General features: G+C 36.6%; 1 protein-coding gene across 11 annotated transcripts in view; it reads left to right on the forward strand.

Annotated features, from left to right (window-relative positions):
- Positions 1 to 13,451, forward strand: part of PDE4D (phosphodiesterase 4D) — a 697,708-nt gene extending 684,257 nt beyond the window's left edge. For all 11 annotated transcript variants that reach the window (XM_087927250.1, XM_087927253.1, XM_087927251.1 and 8 more), the window contains 8 exons: positions 1,244 to 1,416; positions 2,040 to 2,138; positions 2,232 to 2,396; positions 2,713 to 2,812; positions 5,966 to 6,120; positions 6,457 to 6,579; positions 7,649 to 7,831; positions 8,381 to 13,451. In XM_087927250.1, the coding sequence (XP_087783376.1) occupies positions 1,244 to 1,416; positions 2,040 to 2,138; positions 2,232 to 2,396; positions 2,713 to 2,812; positions 5,966 to 6,120; positions 6,457 to 6,579; positions 7,649 to 7,831; positions 8,381 to 8,800 (1,418 nt within the window). In that variant the 3' untranslated portion in view covers positions 8,801 to 13,451. The remainder of the gene's footprint in view (positions 1 to 1,243; positions 1,417 to 2,039; positions 2,139 to 2,231; positions 2,397 to 2,712; positions 2,813 to 5,965; positions 6,121 to 6,456; positions 6,580 to 7,648; positions 7,832 to 8,380) is intronic.
- The last annotated feature ends 12,317 nt before the right edge of the window (positions 13,452 to 25,768 follow it).

The following is a 25,768-nucleotide window of genomic DNA, read 5'->3' on the forward strand; positions in this document are numbered from 1 at the left end:
GGGAGGAGAGAATAAATCAAGGTCAGGAACAAGTTTGAATTTGACTTGCTTGAATAGACTATAGTTGAAACTAGGTTTCAATGAAACAAATTAAGGTTAGTTGAAAACAAGACAATGACTGTGATCTTTCTTGCAGCATGTTCATAGCAACAATTAGATTTTTTCCAGTTAGATACAGTTTTTGAGGTTATTATCTACAATAGTATTTTGCCTTTTAAATAAATATGATATTGTAGCACCTTTATTATTTATTTTCATTTGTTCATAAAATATATGCCAACTTTTTATGCTCAATCACCTATTATTTCCTATTTTTGTCAGTGTAATTGGAGTAAATCTTGTCCTAGTTATGCTCAATACACTAGCACAAAATTAGTTTACTCATTTTCAGCAGTGTTCCCAAACTAGCAACAAAAAGAGAAGCATCTGTTGACAGATATTGCAAATCTGTTATTTGCGAGATAAATTGTACTGTGAGCCAAATATTTTTGGATTAGCATTTGTAAAAATAATTACCTTATTCATCAACTTATAATTATCACTGCACTTCAGAGACAATCTTGTGATAGTTTAGATTTGAGACATGGGAAATACTGAGGTCGGATCTTTACTCAAACTACAATAATGGGGTAATATCACTCAAGATTTAGGAAAGCATAAAATGATATAAACCATTTCCTAAGAATCAGAACTGAAGAGAAATTATTAGGACCTAAGAACCTAATGGCTCCTTGTTTCATTTTTTAGTTTACAATATTCAAGCTGTTTCATATCAATAGCATTAGATTTTGTAGCTGTATGTAAAGTCAATGTTGCTGCACTACTGAGAGAGTAAATGACCAGTGTAAGATTGCTTAAATCTATAAAGTGGTCCTGAACCTAGATTTTCATGCAGTTATTTATTTATTTACTTTTTGCAAATAACTCATGATGGCAAACATGTCCAATATGCCCTGCTCCTTCTATTGTTCCCACAATAACCTTAACAATAATAAAGTTGGGCTGAAAGGGAGAGTAACTGACCCAAGAGTACCACCACCCAGCTGTTTTTCATAGCTAAAGCGGAACTAGAAAAAGAACAAGTAAATAGGTCTGATGGTGTTCACTTGCTTCTTTCTTATTTCAAAATTATTTTGAAGCACATTTTTATGAAAAGCTATGCTGCACTTAATGCTACTTCTTGCAAGGTAGTTGTAATTTACAAACAGATTATAGATGAGTTTTCCCCCCTCTTCTTTAAAAGACAAGCAGCATGAAGTGGAAATCCCATCTCCAACACAGAAAGAAAAAGAGAAAAAGAAACGGCCTATGTCTCAAATCAGTGGAGTAAAAAAGTTGACGCACAGTTCCAGCTTAACAAATTCCAGCATCCCCAAATTTGGAGTCAAAACAGATCAAGAAGATATTCTAGCCAAGGTAAGAGTAATGTTGATTTCCAGCTGATTTAATATCTGCAACTCAGATCCAAATATAGTCACATTACATTCACAAATATTTACATACATTCATATGTCTATATGAATTTATATGTCATGTATATAAAATCTCACACACTGATTTTGTAGAGCCAAATAAAGATTCTGATTCAATTTTTCACTAGCACACTGTGCATCAGAACTGTGTAACTGCAGAAGTCAAATGGATTTTTTAAAAAATAAAACCATCTATAGAATTGAACAAAAATCCAGGTGCCATGTTTACAATCAAAAGAAAGCCCCCCCAAAAAATATTTGCAGGAAATTAATATATTTTGATTATTTTGAAACTTAAAAGTGTATTCTCAAAATATAAGATAAAAGTAAAGTGGTATCATTCCCTGGAATATTTCCTAATGCTCTTTGCTGTATCAGAGCATCAGGGCGATACTGAGGCATTTCAGCACATGCAGTTTGGAGCAACATTTCTACTACTTATTTGAAATCTGAAAAAATAGATTGCTAAGATCTAAAATACAAAGAAAGTCAAAAGCAGATGTTTTGTGCAAACTCTATTGCAAAGCCAGGGTAACAGTTTCTGTTTTTTGTTTGGTTTTATATCAGGAGCTAGAAGATGTAAATAAATGGGGCCTCCAAGTGTTTAAAATAGCCTCATTATCTGGGAACCGTCCTTTGACAGTCATCATGTATACAATCTTTCAGGTATGTTTAAGGGGAAACAACTTTTTCCCTTTTCTTTTCCAGAAGGCTTTACCTATACTGAATAAATAGTTACTTTTTTCTCTGTGACTGCAGGAACGGGATTTGCTGAAAACATTTAAAATTCCACCAGACATGTTAATAACCTACTTGATGACGCTGGAGGACCATTATCATGCAGATGTGGCATATCACAACAATATACATGCTGCTGATGTTGTACAATCAACACATGTGCTTTTGTCAACCCCAGCTTTGGAGGTAAGTCTGCAATATCTGGGTGAAATTAAAAAACATACTTCTGAAACAGACTTTCATGTCTCTCAATACTCTTAAGCTTGCCAAATGATTAGTTACTGAGAAAATAACTTTAATTTGAAGTTACCAACATTTGAACTTTATTATAAAAACATTTTGTAAATTGGACTTTAATTCCCTCCCCACCAGAAAAAAATAGATTCAAACTTAAAAGGGAGGACCAATGCAGTTCTCTTTCACTTAAAACACTTTTTTCCATTAGTCATTCTTCTTTATTCCACTAGCTTATTCCTAAATATTTCCTCTTTCTTTCTTTTAGGCTGTTTTCACAGACTTGGAGATTCTAGCTGCTATTTTTGCCAGTGCAATACATGATGTTGACCATCCTGGGGTTTCAAACCAATTTCTTATCAATACAAGTAAGTTAGTTTATTTCTGGCTCTACCGATTATCTATATACTTGCAATTCCTTGGACAAGCAACAAAGAGGAGGTGTGTTTTTTTAAGGTGGTTTTCGATATGTAGAGTTTCTGCGTACATCATATGGTCAGTCATCAAAAGTATATTTCTAGTCCAGTGTCCCTTTGTCACAATGAGAAATTGAGGAATGGGTTTTCCTGTTCATTCAGTCAACTGGAGATTCAAGGTCTTTCCATTGTTGCTTGTCTAAGGATTTAACGCAACTGGGAAATCTAAGAGAGTTTTCCTCTGATAGAGGTCCCTGAATGCTACTTATTCCTCTAGGTCAATGTTTCCCAACTTTGGTAACTCTAAGATAGGTGTGGTGACTGGAATTCTGGGAGTTGAACCCCACAAATCTTGCTGAGCTTGAATATCACTGCTCTATATTTTTTCTTGGGTTTTCTGGCCCATTTGGAATCTCTATACTATTAAAACTCTTGATGTCACGACCTTTACCTGAGTGAAGTAGTGAATCATAGAGAACAATTTTTGAACAAAAGTATCTTACATGAGCTAACTTACATAATGCGTCCAAAATCAGGACACAGTATTTCCGAAGAGAATGAAATTAAGGGAAGTTATGGCTGCTTCACTACTGCTGTATTGCTGGGCTGTTACTGCAGTCATATAATCATCCTGTTCAAATTCTGCTACAGTTTCCCAGCCAGTCTCTCAATCCATCATTCCTTCCACTATCTACTAGCAAAAAATTGATTAATTGTGTAGCTCTTAAGGAAACAAGTTCCTGAAGAAAGACATGGTTATTTTTATTGCTTTATGTGCCCCCTGCTATGGCATACAACATGCACATTCCATTCAGGAGAATGCACCACTATGTATGTTTATTCATAGTGGTCCATTCTTTTATATTTCTTAACAAACGTGTAAAGTAGATGGGAAAAGTCACCAAGTGAGCTGCTATGCCTGAGGTGGAATAGAAACTGACCCTCTCTGGTGTCAGACAAATAAATCAGCTACTATGTACCTCAGTCCTTGCCCATCTTGTTTTCAACTGCTTCTTACTATGAAACTGAGTGTAGCCTGATCCCTCCTTTAGCCACTGGCGATCAGGTAGATCAGTTCTACCCTAAACTTAGGTCACACTGTTCTGAGGTAAGAATGGCAATGTATAATATTGTAAAATAAATATAATCAACATAATTATGCAAGTTAGAAATAGACAGGGAACATCATGTTGAAGAGATGATACCAAACATCACTGTGACATGGCACCAAGTGCGATAGATAAAGAAACAGATGATGAAAGGGCTGTATTTCTGTAGAATAAAAGTACAGAATGAGGAAACAAGAAATAAAGAGGAGGAAAATGAAGATCAACTTTGGAATGTTTGGCAGACACTAATTACTGCAAGAGTTCCTCACTATGACTACATCTGCTTTCAACATCAGCATTTCAACAGAGAAACAACAAGGCAAAATGCACAACTTGCACAATGTAACATTTCTACTGAAGTTGGTACCGTGGCCAAAGTCTGCCCTCGCTGTCATAAATTCCTATTCCTTGGGGGGGAAAAAACAGCTTCTGCAATATGAAGGGAAACGGTCAGGATAGGCAATTTGCAACCTCTGACCTAATGATCTTCTCATTTTATATAGCAGTGGTGAACCTATTGCAAACAGGTTCAGGAAGAACATGAGATAATACAACTGCCTCTTCCAAAGTCACCCTTTGGTGCCAAAAAAAGCCATTTGAATGAGGAATCGATAGAATCTTGTGTTTACTCAAAGGAAAATTCACCATTATATCATTACTGAGCTAGAGGAGAGAACACATTCTGCCCTGGACTTCTTTTCCCCTCCCCCATCCAGGTCAGGACTGCACAGTCTCTTCCTCCGGGCCTCTTTCTAGAAAAGCTCTGTGTCATCAAAACTCTTCCCACAACCATTTCTTCATGTGCAGATTCTATCACAAAGCTGATGCTACTCAGTTTCCCAAAGACTCCTTGATTCAAGTGAACTCTCTGGATTGCTATTACATAACATGGAGTTGAAGATCTGCCATCATTTTAATGAGAAACTTGGATCTTCTAAAGCTTTGCAAAAGGAACGCATACGATGATGAAAGGACTCCACAGGCATCTCACTGTAGCAAATACAAACTTTTAGTGCATTCAAAAGTGACATTGTCATGATTCCAAGAATTGCAGTCGATTTATCAAAAGGCGAAGTTGTCCCTCTTTAGCATACACAGTTCCCAATGCAGTCATGCTTTCCTCTCACTTTATATAAAGCAGAAAGAAGGAGAAAAGGAGAATGTGCTGATTAATCTGGAAAAACCAATATTCCAGCATGGTCGGCTGTATGTCACTTTAAGCCAAGGAAAAGGAAATATAAACCACTATTCTTAAAGAATGGCAGATCAATCACAAATAATGTTATCTAAAACGGGGTCCCAACCTGTGGGCTATGGCCCATTACCGGGCCGCAGCCTATTTGCAAAATGCCAATGACTATCTGCCAATGACTTGCTGTCTGCAAGGAATATAAATCCTTCCATTCACTACTATCCAGTCAGAGCCAAAGAAGCTTTTTGAATGAGAAGTGAAACGTCTTCAAACAAAAACCAGAAAGTCCAGTTGCCTCTTGAAAAGGGACCTTTGGGGCAAGTATGACCTGGATGACTGAGAATCTCCATAGACATATTAGCAGAATGTTAATATTCAGCTACATTCAAGTCATCATCAGTGTGTGTTTGTGTTTATTTTCATGGTTTTGATGTGCACTGAAGATGGTGTTTGATTTTGTTGTACAAAATGCAATGACAATAAACGAAACTAAGCAAACTACCAACAAATGATTAAGGAATCATACCATACAGACATTGGTTCATCATCAGACCTAATTTGCTCTTATTTTGTTGCCATTATAATCTTTAAACCATTTCTAGAAACTGGGGAGAGAATTGGAATTGGAGGAAAGTCTGTTGTCAGATTTGATTTGCAATTAGCCATAGTGGTGGGTTTTTTTTCCTAATGCAGTTGGATGTTTTGGATGCCCTAATAATGTTAAGACCCAAAAATATAACATCTGTAACAAACAAACAAAAATGCAAATTTTATTAACAGTGCTGTATTTGGATTTTCTTGCAGACTCTGAACTTGCCTTGATGTATAATGATTCATCGGTCCTGGAAAACCATCATCTGGCTGTTGGATTCAAATTATTACAGGAGGAGAATTGTGACATTTTCCAGAACTTGACAAAAAAGCAGAAGCAATCATTGAGAAAGATGGTCATTGACATTGTGAGTTGTTTTTATTTATTCATTATTTGTTTATTTATGGTTTTTAATGTATTTATTTTTAATGACCCATTTCATGATCAATTTGATATTACTTTCATTTTTCTGCTCTTCTTATAGCTCAAATGCAAAATGATGTACCAGATAATTTTTGGGGGAGGGGGGGAAGGAATAATTTAAAATAGGTCTTATATCTGATTTATGCAAGTTATGTTTCCATAAGATCTATTTATTGATTAGGATATTTTTACTAACCCTCTTTATTTTCCTTACCAAGCTGTAATAGCTTTTAAAACAGAAGCAATTATTGTGACCTTTATCTTTTGTTTCTCTTCCAAGGTGCTTGCCACAGACATGTCTAAGCATATGAATCTGTTGGCTGATTTGAAAACAATGGTTGAAACCAAGAAAGTAACTAGTTCTGGAGTTCTACTTCTTGATAACTATTCAGACAGGATTCAGGTAAGATCCACTGCGTTTTAAACAAATTATCTTCTTTCTTTACCTCATTACATTCAGATGACCTGTGTGTTTTGACTTTTTGGACTGACCATCATACATTTTGCCAAAAATTTTTCCTACTTATGACTGCTTGTAGGGCATTCTTCCTTGATGGGGTGCCTCATCTTACAATGGTACTTCACTCTTCCTTGACTCTTCATTTAGTGATGCTGATCTACATTGACTGATCAGTTTGTTCTGCTAACCACAGCCTTTTCAACTAGCAGAAACACTGCTACAAGTGAAGCAGTGCAGACCACCTGCATATATCCATATCTATTAGTAGAAAAACAGAAAAATATTTATTTTTTTTCAGCCAGAGCCTACATATAAACTGTCAAGAGATTAGGTGCAATCCACTATGTCCCCAGTGTACTTTGTTGCCCAAATCATTACACTAACAAGTAGAAGTGTCTGAAGAGTCAATCCGTTGCTTTGGTTGGCTAGTTGGTTGGATGGTTTTGTTCACTGAAATGTTTCTTAATCCACAAAATTCTACTTATCAGTGAAGGGTTGGAATTACTTTAAATGTTCATGCATTTAATCAAAATTTTAAAATTCATTTTCATTCTTAAATTCTTAAATTATTTTTAACATTTCCATATGAAGCAGTACCCACCTCTGCACTTTGGCTTTCGAAATTTCATTCATGAAATGAATGCAGCCTGCAGGTCAGACCTAATTTAGACTATTCTGTCAGTGTCTGAAGTTTTGTTCTTGCTCTTGAGGTTGGCTAACAGGCTTGATTAATTCCCACATATCTTCATAACGGATCAGTCTTGCACTTACAACATTTTTGGCCTTTTAATATAGGCAAAGCTATAGATGTGAGATAATTGGTAGCTATTACTGTCAGTGTGAAAAACGCACAACATATCATCCTGCTGGTGTTCAGAATAAACCTTGCACTCCATGTATTTTCAAGATTTCTGTTTTCTCACCCACTAAATGTGCAAATGGAAAAAGAGCTTTGTCTCCAGTAGAATAACATCACAAGTTTTCTCAATATTTTTTTTCCTGTTTAATTTAGGTTCTACAAAATATGGTACACTGTGCAGATCTAAGTAACCCAACAAAGCCACTCCAGTTATATCGCCAATGGACAGATAGAATAATGGAAGAGTTCTTTCGTCAGGGAGATCGAGAAAGAGAAAGAGGCATGGAAATAAGTCCCATGTGTGATAAACACAACGCATCTGTAGAAAAATCACAGGTAATCATTTAATTGACGGATGAAAAAATCAATATAGATGATTAAGAGAATCCTGTAAGCTTTTCAAGGAAATAGGCAAAAATTCTTGATTGATGTCAGCCATTCAGCATAGTTGAGATCAGGAAACTGAATCTACAGGAAGACAAGAACTATATTATATTAAAAAGGCTATACTAATAGAATCTTGCAAGTGTGATTAGACTTTATCTCCGCTCCCTCTCATATCTCAGTGAATCAGAGAGGAGTCTACGTGAGTTCCTTCCCAATACTATCTCATTTCCCATGGTTTAAGGAATATTTCTTTGCTTGTAACATGGTTCTTGTTTATTTCCCTCAAGGTCATCTTTACACAAATGGTTGATATAATACTAAAGCCTACAAAATAATGAAAGATTAATTTGAAGTTTTCATTTAAAAAGAAAAATAATATAGAAAAGAACTAAATAAAAAAGATAGCTTCTTGTGAAGTTAATTCTAATAAATAATGTGATAAACTTAATTCCTTCCTTCTTTAGAATAACATCTGTCCTTAATTCTACATTGCAACAGGTGGGCTTTATAGACTACATTGTTCACCCTCTCTGGGAGACCTGGGCAGACCTTGTCCACCCAGATGCCCAAGACATCTTAGATACATTGGAGGACAATCGCGAATGGTACCAGAGCACAATCCCTCAGAGTCCTTCTCCTGCACCAGATGACCAAGAGGAGGGTAGACAAGGACAAACTGAAAAATTTCAGTTTGAACTAACCTTGGAAGAAGATGGTGAATCAGACACAGAGAAGGACAGTGGAAGTCAAGTGGAAGAAGATACCAGCTGCAGTGACTCCAAGACACTTTGCACCCAAGACTCAGAGTCCACAGAAATTCCACTTGATGAGCAAGTGGGAGAAGAGGTGGTAGAAGAGGAGGAAGAGGAGAATCAGTCAGAACCTTGTGTGCTAGAAGAACGGTCTCCTGACACGTAACAGTATGCTAAGTGCATAGCTCTCTATACTCTCTCCTTTTCTGTTTTTAAAAGCTGAAAATGGTTTCCAAAGTGCATATCATATGGCACAACCATGATCATGCCTCACTGTCATCTGCCAGAGTTGTGTGTTGATCAAAAACTTAGTTCGGCACTCAGGATTAGTGTGACCAGAATTGTTCATCTCCATGGCACCAGAGAATGAAGGAAAACATCTGCAAAGAACAGTTGAATTAAGAGTTCAATTTGGCTGACATGATGAGAGACTGACAGTACTCACAGCTGTTTTTCAAAAGGAGTAAAGGCTGGTCCAAAGCTAACGTGAGTGTGTGTGTGAGATTATATGTGTGTTTTGTATTAGGTTTTAATTTCATGAGGAGGCAATTAGTAACATACGATTAATGATTAACACCAGAATCTAAAGAACGTGACCAGCAAATGAATCAAGTTGTCTTGTGGAAAATAAATGTATTCAAATATCGGGATACAACATGAATCAGTAGGAAGATGAAGCTGTGGAAATCACATACTTTTCTAATTTCAAGTCTTCCTGACACATGACTGAAAAAGGTGCAGCTTAATGGTTGCACTGAAGTCTGCATTTTGTATCATATGTAAAACAGAAATCTTTTTGTAGAGTTTACTTTTATTATTAAATGTGTTGGGTTATTATATTTAAAAGAATGCAGCACCCTCTGAATTTCATCTGCCAGTGGCTTTTTCTTCCTCCCTCTTCTCCTATCCCCAAAAAAGAGTAACTTGCAAGTTTTCAGTACATGTATATGCTACACTGGATAAATTTTATATTTGTTTGCACTTAGATTTTCATAGCAATTCCTTCAACTGTTATAAAATAGCCTTTTGTTTTATAGACCAATGATACATATATGATGCTCTGTTAATTCTCTCTCACCCACCTACCTACCCAGTCTCCTATTGTGGGAAAACACTTTGTTTTCTGTCTTTTTTCTTTGTAAATGTCCAAAAGCAGCAATATATTATCTGCTATGAGCTCTTTGGCCTCCCAGATAGCTTAGTCCTGCAGATCCAAGGTTTATGGTTGTGGGTTAATTTCCCTCAACCAAAACAATTATTTTTGAAATCTAGTGGAACACTAGAGTAGCAGTTCCCCAACATTTGGGTTGCAACAATTGAGGGGTGGCAGGAATTTGGACCATTAGGATTCAATCTTCCTATAGTAGATGCATTGGGGTTCAGAAGGTTGAAGTGACAAATCATAGTGCAAGGAAACTTGACAATGCTCTAAAACAAAATTATTGGATACTCATAGTATGAATAAATTTGGATCTGAGGTTTTCAGATCTATGGCCAGTATAAGTGTGACTTTCCTGTTATATATACAAATGTTTTATTTGCTAACTGAATATTTCCTTTTCCATGAGACAGATTGGTGGAGTGAACAGTAGCATTGTAGTAGTCGTTTGCCCCAATGACTTAGTAGACCAACAAATAAATACTTTGGTTGGGGGCATGTGGACAACTGTTATTGTACAGTACTTCAGATTGCAGTTGGGCAAACAGGTCAGGAATAAACTGTTTCTAAGGAATTTTTTGTTCCATCAAAAACTTTTTGAGAGGGTTTGTGCTGTTGTGAGGAAAAAAAGCACTGCAGAGCAAACTGTAGACTGCCATCCATTGTAGAATGATATGCCATTATGGCTGTTAATTAAAATGGGATTTGCATATCTAATTTTAAATTTGGCTGTAGAATACAGCTGTAATAATCTATAGAAAATCTATGCAGAGTAGCAGACATTAATGCAGATTGATGTCTGTGAGGATTGAAATGGGCCATTCCTCATCCAACCTGTGCTGCCTTTCTCTTGCCAGATGCATTAGTGGGCACATATTCATGCTGCTTTATCAACATGGTACAGTTCCTTGACCACATAAATCCTCTATCTTTAACCTACATTTTCATAAAACAGCTCCTCACCGTATGGAAAAGCTTTGCACAGAGTTATTGTAATCCCAGTATCGAAGCAACTTTGTTGGACTGGGTTTGAATCAGGAGTCTTTGTTTTGCTGCAATGAAAAGAAAAATAGGATTGGATTGGATCGAGCCTAAATTAATAAGGCTTTAGTCTCATTGTAATCAATGGAACTATTCCTCCATTTATTTAGAATTAAGACTTGTTTTGTATATCAAGTTCTTACGATAAGCACTGACTAATGAGGATTTTTGAAAACTGTTTTAATATGTTGACTCTTTCTTAGTTCTTAATGCCTTTTGTTAAAAAAAAATACCAACTAGGGAAATGAATGGAAGAATGTCATCAAATTGCTGTTAGTATAAATTCATGGCCTCTCCTTCACTACTTTGACATTTGTACAGTCCCCAAGAGTGCCTGGAATTTTAATGAAAAAAAAAGCAATATAAATTCCAAAAATCTAAGTGGACATAGAAGGGTATTTTTTCTGCACTAATAGTTTAATCAATAAGGTGGAGTGCTCTCTGGCTTGAGCCAGCAAGTTCTGAGGAAAGAACTGTTAAATACATAAATATCTTAGCTTTTTAACAAGATTTCCCAAATATTAATTTCAAGGAAGTTTCATTCATTGCTGGATCTTGTTAGAGTGCACACTGTAAGATTAAACTTTCAAAGAAAATGGGAGTCTGTATTGTGTATTGTGTAAAAATACACCCATACACATGGACAATCAAATGACAGAAAGCATAATAATTTTTAGAGCCAGGGATTGAATGCACTGTACAATCTTTTCTGTTTTGTTTTGTTCTTATTTTGCCTGAAGTGTGTGAAAGCACACACATGGCTGAAAAACATATTAAAAGGTGACTTTACATGTGCTCTCTGTTTTTGCCACAAGTAAAATGCAAAGCATTGGTACAGTTTTGAAAAGGAGGGTGGGAGAATGGGGAAAAGGTGAGAGGAATATGAGTTTGCATTTATACTTTAGCTTGCAAGTTACTGTTCTTGGTAATGTTGTGTCTGTTCCTTTTGATTTCTGATTTCATGTCATTGTTTCAAAAAAATGTGATCAGATAATATAGGTAGAACAAATCACATTCAAAAGCTTTTTTTTTAAAAAAAACTTGAGAATGAAATGAATTTTACAACATCGTCATTTATTTTACAATGCATTTATTTATTTTTTATTTGTGCCATGCATATTTTTTTCTCACCAAATGACCTTACTTGTAATAAGTCTTGTTTGTCTCTGTTTACAGCTATGTATTTATTGTAATGTATATAATGTAATGTTAATTGTAAATTATAAGTTCTTATTATAACATCATCCTTGCTGGGATGGTGTTGTTACATTTGGAAACTCTTGGTGAGAGAATTATTATTGTGTATACATCCCCTTGTACATTTTTTCCCGTCGTGTAATATATCCTATATCACTTTAGAGTTTGTTTATGGAAGAGTTGAGAAAAATGATAAAATACATAGATATATAAATTAAAAGCTGCAGGTCTTTGGTCCCAGGGCTGTGCCTTAACTTTAAACAATTTTTTTTCTTCTGTTTTGCTGCATTTGGAAGAAAGGTCGTAGCAAACATGGGCTGGGCGTATCTCTAATATGCTTTTTTATAAAGAGACTCCAGTTCTGTCCCATATAGGAATGTTCTCTTTTCCACTATCTAGGATCCACTGAAGCTGAGTTTCGGGGAGAAGGTTTCTTTTTTAAAAAAAAAAAAACGGGGGGTAAGATGGCAAGAGACTGTGCAACTGATACTGCCATCCTGACTCCTTTTGAGACACCGTGTGGATGCCCCTGCCAGCCTCTGACCTCCTTTTGGATAAATGCCTTCTCTCTAAAGGAATATACATTCCCCTTCAAAGCATTTCTTGAGGGATTCTTTACCTTTCTTAGAGAAAGTAAAGGAGAAAAAAAATGCTACCGACACTTAATCAACAAGAATGAGCACTAATTAATGGCAGCTACTGCTCTCAACCCCACTGAAACAAGGCAGTCACTTTCTGTCCATACCAAGGCAATTCATATAGGCAGATTATACCCATTAGCTTTAATACAGTGGCTCTCCAGATTAGACCTGTATTGATATTGCGCTGTAAAACAGGACCTATTCCCTCCAGTAAGGCTTTCAGGCAGCCAAAGCTTACTTCTGTATGAATGAATGTGCAGAAGAATGTCTGTAGCTTTTCCACATCATTGAAACACTACCGTTCATTTTAGACAAAATCATCAATGGCCTGAAATACGTCTCGCTGCTACTCTTGGACATGAAGCTTCGTAGTTCAGATACCTCAGCTCCATTCCACCCGTGCCCAGCCCATGTAGCATGTGATTGCTTGGTGAAAGGAGAGATTCTTTTTCAAGAAAAACAGAGCCACCTCCTTGACACAAACTGTAGATTTTAGCAGCCCTGGCCCAAAGGAATACGATTGCTTTTGTTTTACACAATATAAAAGGGACACTATTACAACAGAATTCCTGAACAATATTTTTGTTGTTTTCAATTGGTTTTGTTTCCTTTGGGTATGTCTTTAGAATGACAGAGAATGCGAACATTGCAAATAATTCAATGGTTTCTTAGCCTCTCTTACAGCCTATGGAATAGTACTGTATGTCAGATACCTTCATATGAAATTTTTATATGCAATGGAAATAAAAGCATGGGTTGATTCTGCCTAGGTAATTTCATTTGACTATTTTTTTTTTTTTGCATGTCAATTTATCTTAACACAATGATTGTCCCATAAATGAAAAGGTTGGTCTAAAAAACAAGGTGAAATGAAGAATGGGAATTGGATGATGTTATGATTGGATGTACAAACAATTGTGGAGGGAACTCATTTGAAGTAAATAGGAGTAAAAGGAGTGAAATCCAACCACCTCTTATGAAGTGAAAAAAAAAAAACTGCTACAGAGCAAAAAATTAAAAATTAAATCTTGGGTAGCCAACAAATGTTTTCTATGTTACCTTATCCGTAAGAATCTTGAACAGGTTTCAAGAAATGTATGGGAATGGTAAATTAGCAAAATCAGTTGTCCTACAGTCTGTGCAACTCTGAATCTATCCTATCATTTCTAATGTGCCTGTAGATAATACACAGAATCTAGAATTGGAGAGGTGATAGATAGATGATAGATAGATAGATAGATAGATAGATAGATAGATAGATAGATAGATAGATAGATAGATAGATAGATAGATAGATAGATATTCAAACTATATAGATAGACAGTCAGATAGATAGATATAGATAGATAAATTCTGTTTGCACACTTAGTTCAGACAAGGATGTCTAGCTGAGTTTTGGTTGTGCTTCAAAGGAAGGCTTGATTAGTAGTTGAAAGGGAGACCATCATGGTATACTAAACAACATTGGGAATTGAAAACCATTGTGAAAAAAAGTAGTGACAAACCATTTCCATATTATTGCCAAGAAAAACCTACATGGACATGAAACAGCCAACAAGATTGAAGTGTGAATCAGAGAAGACTCCATTTTATCCTGTTGCAACACAATTTGTTGTGCTTCAGCCAAGAGAAAAAAATGAACTGGAGAACCCATCTAGATTTTGTTTCTACAAATCTTGTTTGTAAGAACAGAGGTTTGTTTTAAAGTTTAACTGTGGTTTGGGATGGATGGTCTGCTTGTACCTTCTGTAATACAGCATCCCTTTTGAAAAATTGCCTTCCCATCTGCAGATGTATTGAGGCATTTCAAGAGGCTGCTTTTAATTATTAGGCTGTTTCAAAGCCTAATTTCAGTAGGTGTGTCTATGTGGAGTGTTGGTGCTGGAAAGAAAGAGTGAAAAATGAGATATGTGCGAGAGAGTGAGAGAATAAGGTGAATATCTGACAGAATAGGGCATGTATATTTGGGAAATGATCCAGGATATAGTATTGGTATGTGAGAAAGAAAATGCTGGGGAGGAAATGAAAGATAAAAGATTGAGAAAAAATGAAGTTTTTGCATGAGAGAAAATCCTGATAGAAGTGGATTTATAGAATATATTGGGAAGGGAATCATGGAATATGTACTCCCTGAAGTGCCAGCTATCATTGAATCTATCCTTTCACTCTCTGTCTGCAAATCCACACATTGCCTTGCGTGGAAAATGTTTCTCCAAGCAATTATACCATTCTCTGGTCACTGCTATATAACAACTCTAACAAATGAAGTTAGTTTTATTGCTCCTGCAATGAAAATAACTCTGGAAACTGCCTAGAAAATAAACAGGCTACAACATGCCAGAGAACTGTATGAAGGCAGATGAATAGGACTTTGATGGAAAGAAGACATAAAATGTGCCTGAGAAAAGAATTTGTTAAGTGCTACAAAAATGACGAGAGAAAGCTATTACAAAATGTGTGCAGCGAAAAATAGAATTGCAAAATGTGATTAAGAACAAGGAACAGAGAAGAATAAACGAGAAAACGCTACATGGTTTTGATTAAAATGTGTAACATTTCTGGAAATGAATGAAGGTAATTAAACAAAGAACCTCCAGAAGAAAGGAACTAAGATCAAAGTTATATAATTATTTGGATTGAAACAGGAAGTGACAGAATGCTGGAAGTTCGATTTCAGAGATATGTATGAGAAAGATATCAAAAAGTATGGAAGGGAATGCTATAGATATTAATGTTCCAAAGAAAAATAGATGAAAAAGGAATTAATGCTGTCAGAATGTTGAAAAATGGAAAGGTAGGTGTAGAAATGTCACTGAAAAAGCATTAAAATCTGAAAATGGTTTGCTTATAGAATGACTTTGCAACTTTTTTACTGTGTATAAAGTCTGTGCTTGACTAGAAAACTGTTGTCCCTATACACGAGAAAGGACAGCAAATGTAAATTGATTATTTGGAGGGGGGGGAGATTTTTTGAGAGGGGACAGAATTATGACTGAAAAGATACAAGGAATAACAATGAGCAAAATTTGGGAAGTACAACATGATTTTATGCTAGAAAGAACAGAAAAGCTTGCTTTTTAGCTGGTCATTGAGAAATACATGTCTGAAAAAAGAAAGAGAACATGAATATTGGTAATCCTTGCCTTGGAAGGATTACGGAAGTGGAAGTGGAATTTTTGTTGCAATGTAAGAGAATTATTAAGCGAGTCGCACCCTATTTTAGGACCATTTTAGCCATGGTTGTAAGCAAATCAGTATTAAGTGAATCATGTTGTTAAGCGAATCTGGATTTCCCCATTAACTTTCCTTATCAGAAGCAACAAGGGAGGTCGCTAATATCAATCACATGACCCCAGGATGTTGCAACCATCATACATGCCAGTTGCCTAGCAGCCAAATTTTGATCATGTAACTGTGGGGATGCTACAGCGGTTGTAAGTGCAAGGACCAGTTGTAAGTCACTTTTTTTCAGAATATTTTATCATGTCACATAGAATTGCAGAGCTTCAGGAAAATCAAACTAAGATAACAAATGCCATCATACTGGGAGAACTCTGAAATTCAGGTCAACGTAAAACTGAAGGCCCTGCAGCCATCTGCTGTGAGTGGGGAAAAGAGACTGGAGAATATAACATTAGAAATTTGCTGAAAAGATACAGGGCTGAAGAGGTATGAAACTGAGCAATTTTTTAAAAAAAACTGCTTCAGAGAGCTGCTAGTTTTAACACAAATGTGGAGCAATTGTGGAATAGTAATTGGGACCGAATGGCTGAATCAAAAGAAAAGAACCTCTTACCTTGGCATTTGGCTGAAAAGTAATAAAAGATTGAGGTTCATTGTAGTGTTTAGTTGTTAAAGCCTAAGAAGATTTCATTTACCAGGGGCTGCCACAAAGAAGAGGGAATCAAGCTATTCTCCAAAGCACTTGAGGGCAGGACAAGAAGCAATGGGTGGAAACTAATCAAGGAGAGAAGCAACCTAGAACTAAGGATAAATTTCCTCACAGAACAATAAACCAGTGGAAACAACTGGCCTCCAGAAGTTGTGAATGCTCCAACACTGGAGGTTTTTAAGAAGAGATTGGATAACCATTTGTCTGAAGTGGTGTAGGGTTTCCTGCCTAAACAGCGGGTTGGACTAGAAGATCTCCAAGGTCCTTTCCAGCTCTGTTATTCTATTCTATTCTATTCTATTCTATTCTATTCTATTCTATTCTATTCTATTCTACTTCTTTCCTCAATATAAGGCTATGTGCATATAAATAGATCTAAAGCTTTCGAAAAGCAGAGACAAGAAAGGTTTAAAAGCCCTGTGACAAATGATTTGCAAGTGACAAGCCTGGAACATAACAGGGAAAAAAACCTGTTGTGCTCAAGATTCAGTAAAGTTGTAGATCCTGGACATGAGCCATTCCTAAAGTTGTGTAACACATCATGAGCTGTTCCTAAAGATTACTTAGTAGCTCCATCTACCAGCCTTCCCCATGGGACCACTATTCCCATAAATAGCTAGTCATTCATCGCTGATGGTGGATTATTGAATGTAATCCCAACACATACAGAAGGCAATAAAGGGGGAAATTATCAATTCTATAATTGTTATGGAAAATTTTAAGAGAAAAAAATATATAAAAAAAGAAAATAAAAAAGAATATAAACTAAAATAGAACAGAGAAAATGAGTAGAAAAATGAAAGGAAGAACTAAAAGTGCAACAACAAAAAGTAGAAGGAAATTAAAAAAAGAAAAAATACAAAGATATAAAGAAGTGACTTTCAATATTATTCATTGCAGTTATAATGCACAATTATACTTTAATATCTCTCTCTCTCTCTCTCTCTCTCTCTCTCTCTCTCTCTCTCTCTCTCAAATTATATCATTACTCTCTTCTTTCTATAGTCTATCCTGTCCAATTTCAAAACCAAATAACACAAGTTCGTTTTTTTTCATTTGTATGGAAAAAGTCCATAAAAGGTTTCCTTTCACCAATAATTGTAATCCTTTCTTTAATCTAAGAAATCAGTTTGTTCATCTCACCAAGTCATCTCACTGTCAATTTCACCAACCATATTTGGCTGGTGGGTAATGTGGACTTTTTCCACCTTCCTTCTCTGATTCTTCCATCAAGTATTCCAGGGGGCTGAATCCTCAAACTTAGCAATCCATCAGAGTTGGCCTGCATATGCTAAGAGATCCTTACATATGAGTAATTCCTCATAAATCATTATACTCAGATAACTAGACACTAGCATAGCTTATAGGGCTAAAAGAGAGGAAGTGGAAAAGAAGCAAGAGCATCAAAAGTCTGTTGGAATAACTTGCTAGCCCTTAGAAAGATGGGATCAAATTAACCATGGGGCAAGGTGAGCAAGCCTGGTGTAACTCAATGTTAGAGATTTTTGGTGCTTGAGAATGGTATCAAGAGAAGCAATAATACAAATTGGAGGGGATTGGATTTTTCATTCTTTTTTTTTCTTAAGAAAAAAGGATGATTGCAAAAATTATACTAGTTTTTGTGTGCTGTAATTATTGACCCCAAATTGTCACCAGTTTTAACTAAAACAATAATGATCAGAAGAGGCCCCAGGAAAACTAACAATCCAAAACAAATCTTAAGGCTTCAGATCCCTCAATAGGAAAGAATGTATAGCATGGTGCATCTGGAAGACAACAGATTAGAGAAGGCTGCTTTGGATCCATGCACGTAGCAAACATCAAGCCACATGGCTTTAGGCGATTCCAAGGGAATAAGAGTGTCCAAAAAAATCAAGAAGACAGCTTTGATTATATGATTGCAGCTGCCATCTTGACTTTTTGATTCCCATTGCTGATGCCCCTGGGTGATACCTTCTAGGAAATTTATGCTGAGTTCCATAATCCAAATTGACAAAAAATAAGAATAAAAAATAAATAGAAAGGACAGTTGATGAAATTATGCACAGTAGCAGCATAACTCTTTTTCTAATCCTCTCAGACACTTTCCAGATGCATGAGTATCCAGCTCCTATCAGACTTGCTGGCTAGAAAGATAGCATCTAACACATCCAGACAGAAGTGGATTGGGAAAGTCTATGCTAGAGTTTCTAACTTGGGACTAAAACATCTTTAAAAAACAGAATATAAAAATGTGGCAGAGGAAAAGGGGCTTGACCTGGTCTGATAAGGACCAATACTGCAATGAAATAAAATAACCAATGGGTAAGAGTAAACATTTAACTATTACTCAACTGTTCTCTTAATAAATATACATTGGATATCATTTGGCACTTTCTCTCAAAGAATAATTTAGTTTGGATCAATGATCAAAGCACCCATTTTCCAAAGATTAGTCCTTCTGTTTTTCTGTATGTGGAGAAGTTTTCTGGATTGTCTTCCTCTTTGTTATTCAATGCATTTGGAAGCTCAATGAAGTGGCTCACATTGAAGGGTTAATTCTTCTTTCTTCAAAATGTAGGAGGAATGGTTTCCTCAGAAATATCAAAGCTTTTTCCAAAATGCCAAAGCATATCCCAGCTGAAAGGCTCTATTTTTATAAGCAGATCTATTTTAAAACCAAAGCTCAAATGCATTATATTGCATTATCTTCACACGTGCTAGCAGGATGAGAAAAATAGAAAAATGAAGGAGTTTGCCCAGTTAGAACCAGTACCTTGGCAGATCCGTGCCAGCTTCCCTTTTATAGCTTTAGCCTTTGCTTTTTTTTCCCCCCTCTTGTAAGGGACTTAGAAATCATTCAATGTGAGAGAAAGACACTGCACTTTGAGCATTATGTTACAATATGCAGTGCTGTTAATTCTGTTGTCATTCTGCATCAGCGTCTTATTGAGCTGTTTTTATTCCTGGTTGAAAGAAGTGCTGGCAGAGGTGCATTCTATCCACATGCCTTCACAATGCATGAGAAACCTTCGACTTCTTATGAAAAGGCAACAATGCAACAATGATCAAATGAAATGGAGCCAAGAACTGGGTTTCCTCTCTTTTCAAATTCTGCCATTCCATAAAAATGAAGGATGTGCACCTTGGTGTGTTAAGGAGGATTCCACTTAATTTTTTTTTTTTATAAGGGAGTAGTTTTATGAAAAAGCCAGATTGGATTTTCTGAATAAAAATTCAGAATGGTTCCAAATGCAGCTATAGGCACATTTCTCTTCTTTTCTCCCCTTTTTTTAATGGGCTATAAAGAACAAGCCAGCTTCAGAAATATTTTTTTGCCCTCTCTCTGTTCTCACACTAAACTGGCCAGGTGAGATGGATTTGATGGAATCAATATATTTATCTGAAGGTCTTTTATGTTTCATAGTCAAGTCTAGTATATCAAGCATAAGGGTTATAATGTAATACATAGTTTTGTTAAAATCCTTTTTAAAAAATCCCTTCCAAAGGCAAAAACTAAATTATTAGTATTATTCTACAAAATGTTTGATCAGAATGGGCACGCTGCTTGCATCTTGTTTATGATAATTGCCTTAAAAATGCAGTGAGAAATGAAGGTGTAGATTAAATGAACATTTACCACTAGAATTCTGAAACATCCCAAATATATTTGTATACCTGCAAATGGGCAGATCGCTACTCTGGTGTTCCCTTGTTCTTGCTCATATTTTTTTCTTCCCGCTCATGCAGAATATCCATTCAAGAAAGGATTTCCAGCCCAGTTGCTCAAAGACCAGAAATAACTTTGTCAATTTTTTTTAAAAAAAGTGTTCTATATATATCCACCATATTCTTGGTGGTGTAACTCTGTGATTCAGTAATGAACTTACTTGTTCAGAGGTCCATTAGACTGAGGTAACATGAGTGCTGGAAACATCTGGAACAAGCCAACAAAAAATATATCTTGCTGGGTGTTGATTACTGTATACCAAACGAGTTGGAAGGGGCAGATAAAGTAGGTAACTGAGGCTTAAAAAACCTTTGAAAGGGTATTCTGAGACATTTCAATCACCTAGATATCTAATTGGAAGACTTCTGCCAAATACATAATGTCAGATGAATTTTTCACTTATGCTGGTCATATTTTTCTCAAAAGGTTTAACAGGGGCATTAGAACCACTTTGAATTTGGAATTGATGAAAGATGTTAAATTGATAGAAGCCTTTGCAAGTGGCTTTTAGAAAACAAACTAAGTAAGGAAGATGCCACAGAAAGAAAATCTTAGAAATAAATGTATTGCGGATGACTGAGACTTCTAAAAATGGAAATTAAGCCCAGTCTCAAACAGTACTTGTGAGGAAGAAAACTGGGAGACATCTAAAGGAGTCCTTGTGGTCCCATAGGTAGCTTCACCCCAAAGGGGCTGAAACTAAGGAAGGAATGATGATTGGAAATGTAGTTCCAGTCTTTCCTGATTAATATGATGCTCTACCACATACAGTGTTTCCCTGATAATAAGATAAAAACATCTTATATTTTGGGGAACTCCAAAATAAGCGCTAGGTAGTTGTCAGGGTGTGGGAGGCCTGGCTGTGGGGGCCCAAAAGTAAGTCGATGCAGAGCGCATGGGGCAGCTCCACCCACCACCTGCCTCACCTCACCTTGTGTTGGCAGCACTGTGAGCAACCAGACAGAATGGACAGATGACTGGCTGTGAAGGTTCTAAAGTAGGGTTTATTTTGAGGAAAGGGCTTATATTAAGTTCACACATAAAAATCATGCTAGGGCTTATTTTCAGGAAAACATGGTAGTAGCTGTTTATGCTTTTTCCTTGCTGCAAAATAAAGTCACAAAATCACCAAGAGGGACACAGTACTGGCTGAAGTACTCAGTTTTACACTAGGCCGTTGGCCAGCTGGAAGAAAGGAAGGAAATGCTGGCCAAATTAAGAAGATCCTTGGTAGCTAGAAGGTGAAGTGATGTTGTTATTTTAGTTACGGATATTATATAAAGTTTGCAGTTTTTATGAACTGGAAGCCTTCTAGAACGTTATGATGAGAGGCAATACAAATGTATGAATAAATAAAATATTTTGGGACTAAAAATTTATTCTACCTAAAGAAGAAGAAAAATAGCCCTGAGCAACTGATTCAGGAATAATATTTCAGGATGTTTATATCTTCCCAGGCCAGTTATGATTATCCTTTAGGTTATCTAGAAACATCCCCAATGCAAACCATTATAGTTAATTCCACCTAAGCAGACGGCACTGCCTTGTGCTTTCTTCAAACAAATCACAAGGTTTAAATTGCAAGCTAAAAGCTCAAGCAGCCGGTGGGAAGAACTGTGCTATCACTGGGGTGAATCATGCTCCCCTGCTTTGTGTTGTCTTCAAGTGAGCCATAGTTGGGACTCATTAATAACTGATCCACAGGGGAAATGGTGTGATGTGTCCTCATTGTCTTTGGTGACAAAGGCAGGCAAAGAAAGTTTTTATAGCTATTTTGCAAACCTGCACTGTGCAAGCAATTCTGAAAGGGAAGATGCACTTTTTGCAGGAGACAAAAATAACATTAAGGAAACAATCCCCTTGTGTTTTTCTTAATGATCCTTGGAACAACAAAAAAACCCAGTGCTGATAGCAAAGGTGAAATGAATGTGTTTAAGACTGACATGGAGAGGGATGGAGGGAGGCAAGTAAAGAACAAGGACCAAAATATAATTTGGCTGAGAACTACTATTGGTTCTGCACCGTCACGTTCTTGAGTTTTTCCACAAAGTTCAGTTTAATTGCCTGTCAACTCCAGAGGGAATTGGCAAATGGACCCGGTAGTCACAGGAGTGTGAAAGTCTGAATGGATCAAATTAGTGGCTCAACCAATTTAATGGACCAATGGTTCAAAACCCTGAATGACCAGTTGATGGCATCAAAGAGATACAGAGAATGTTTTGCTGCTATCTCTTTTAGTTATCCATCCTTATGTAAAGCCATTTCAAAGGATGTGACATATCCATAAGCTTATTCCATCACATGAGAACTTAAAGCCATGTTCTGTACATTGGATAAAAATGGGAAATGGAATGCTATTTGCTTTTTAATAACTATCTACAGTCTGATTCTTATTTCTCTCTGTGGAGCAAGGACCCAAGATAGTCAGCGTAAGGAAACAGATAGCCAGAAAGTACAGCATAAATCAATAAATGTCAACTTTACAAAACATACAGAATTGGATCCAAACTTATCAATGCTTAGGAGAAGTCTTCTGAAGCCACTGAATGAGACGTGATATGACATGAAAATGAACTAAAGATGATTGAATCTGAGTTTTAACTAGTACATGTGAAAGTATACCCCCACTGAAGTGAGCAGGTTGATTTATTTTTTAAAATAGTATTATATTGCTTTTCCAGTACTAAGACCTACAAGGCACTTTTCAAGAGAATGTTCAAGATAATGTAGGTTGCACAGTATTCTGTATGGATTGAAACAAGATACTAGAAACAGAATTAAAAAGAAGAATTATTATCAACACAGTAAACATATTAGATGCCAGCATTGAAGATTAAAGTGGCTTCAAATGTTGGACAAACAAAAATATTTTTAGTAGATCAACAACAACCTATATACAGGAATATGGTCCTTTAAATGACTATTTACCTATTGGGAGAAGTCCAGTTGGGCTATAAAGGTGAAAACAGTTAAACCTAGAAATTGACAACATTCGTACCAAATCTAAGGATTGGCTCTCAGTCACCCCAGATGTCCAGGTGGATTCATAATGCTTTGTGGAAGGAAAGCCTTCCAGTGGTCAGAGAAAGCACTTGCTCCTTTTTGTTGTTTTCCCAACTCTCTAGGATTTTAAGACAGCTTGAGGAGCATTGGACTGTACCTAGTCACCAGTCACAAAAGGAAATTGCTGATGGTATTGGGGAATGTTTCCTGTATGGGAGAACAGGAAGGAAGCATTTGCAGTCAGACACTGGAACAGCCATGAGACTAAAGGGCAATCACTAAAGGTGAAGAAGTGGATATGGGTTCCAGTGAACCAACTGCATAAGAATTGAAGGGAGAAGCAGAGCAGAGCAGAAAAACTGACAGCCTACAACCATCCATCCAGCAGCTGGTAAAGCCCTTTCCTTCTTCCCTTCCCTTCCCATCATGGACTGAAAAACTGTGCAAAGTCCACCATTTAGCAGCAGTTCAGAAGAGTAGCTGACAGCAAGAGAAGATAACCAACTTCTTGGTGGCTGAAGACTTCATTATAGCTCAAGTAACAAGGGAGAAAAGAACTACGGTATTTATAAGAGTACTTGGGGTCAGATACACACAACGCTATAGACACACTGTATGGTTTGTTGTAAAGAAGCATTGTAGTGCCAAGTGTTAACTTAGTGGTTAAAAATAAGTACATTTGAATAATAAACACCCAATACTACTCTCTTTGTACCATTTCAAAAGGAATCTCCTTACATGCCTGATACAAATAAGTTTAGGGACTCCATTTCACTAGCTCACCTCTTATTTGTGCCCGTTTCTGTTAATAGACATTCCATTTGATGGTGCATTTATGTAACTTTTGGAAAACCAGGAGCCTTACGATCCCCCCCACTCCTGTTTATATTTCTCTGTTAAATCCAAGTCATGACACTAGGTGCTGCTCAATCAGCTAAGATTTAGGAAAGATATCAACAAAAAATGGATCCACATATTCAATCATATCACAAGACTGTTATCAGTGGTAGCTGTTAGTGGGGTTTTAGAATTTGTTCTTGGTGCTTCTGTATTATAGAATTTATTGGAGTGAATAGCAGACAAGTACGGGGAGGTTAGTGGCCAGTGGTGACCAATAGAAAGTTTGATCTTTGGATATCATGTGGACTGCATATATCCATCCTATTTTTTCAACTACCAAGCATTATGCCATTCCATCTTCTCTTTTGTAGTAAAGAATAGCTGCTAGATCCATTCTATATGTAAAACAAGACTCTCTCTCTCTCTCTCTCTCTCTGTGTGTGTGTGTGTGTGTGTGCGTGTGTGTGTGTGTGTTGTGCTGCTCTTTCTCTCTAGGTCAGAATAACTTGAAATGCCTTGCAGAAACCCTGTATCAAACTAAAAGATCTGGGTTTCTCCAACAGATGTTTTCCCTGTGCAACAGGAAAAAGTGTTGTCCAAGCCTTGTAACATTTCACAGCTTCTCCTCAGGTCACTCACATTGCTGCAAAAATAAACTGCCTGGAATTGCATGGGCATTATGTTAATTACCACCTGAATAATTTTGCCAAGAACCTGGAAATCAATTCCTGCAGAATGGAAGAACAAAACCCAGAACATTATGTACGTGAATAGAAGTGATTAATCATTAATGTATCCAGGAAACAACTCGATCAAAGTAAAATGAGGCTACGCACTACTAATCAAGGTGTGAAGCATCCATGGTTCCTGTGTTCACACACCTCAAAATATGCCCCTCTGAACAACTATGTGTAGGACTTCACTGCAGAAGAACTAAATTATGCAAACCAAACATTTGCCATACAGGCTTCATATTCCATGTTCTTTCCATGCTTTATTTCAGATATAAAAGTATGCCTAAATAGTGTAAATGGGTAAAGATTTTAAAATATAAGTGTTAAAACACAAAACATACAGCCACATGCTTTATTAGATGGGAATGCTGATAGATGCAGTCCATCACATCAGTACAGCATCAGCCTGAGTATAGTCTCAGATTTCTCCCAGAAAGTATTGTTATATTGGTTAGCTCCAAGCTATGTTAAACATTCAGAAAAGCCGAGATTTTTATTTTGCCATTAGTCATTCTTCTCTTATCACACACACACTCTCTCTGTGTCTCTCCCTCTCTCTGTGTCTCTCTGTGGGTGTCTCTGTGGGTGTCTCTGTCTGTCTGTCTGTCTGTCTCTCTGGCTAGTCTAGTGAAGAAAAGGACCTGGGGAGGCATGATAGTAGTGTTCCGATATTTGAGGGGCTGTCACAGATAGGAAGGGGTCAAATTATTTTCCAAGGCACCCTGCAGGCCAGACAAGGAATAATGGATGGAAACTGATCAAGGAGAGATTGAATTTAGAAATCAGGAGAAATTTTCTGACAGTGAGAACAATCAACCAGCTTGCCTTCATAAATTGTGGGAGCTTTATCACTGGAAGCTTTCAAGAAGAGATTGGACTGCCATTTGTCAGAAATGGTGTAGGGTCTCCTGCTTGGAC

This window comes from Pseudonaja textilis, chromosome 2, assembly GCF_049901715.1.
Source record: "Pseudonaja textilis isolate UNSWEBS1 chromosome 2, rPseTex1.2, whole genome shotgun sequence".
Lineage (NCBI taxonomy): Eukaryota > Metazoa > Chordata > Lepidosauria > Squamata > Elapidae > Pseudonaja > Pseudonaja textilis.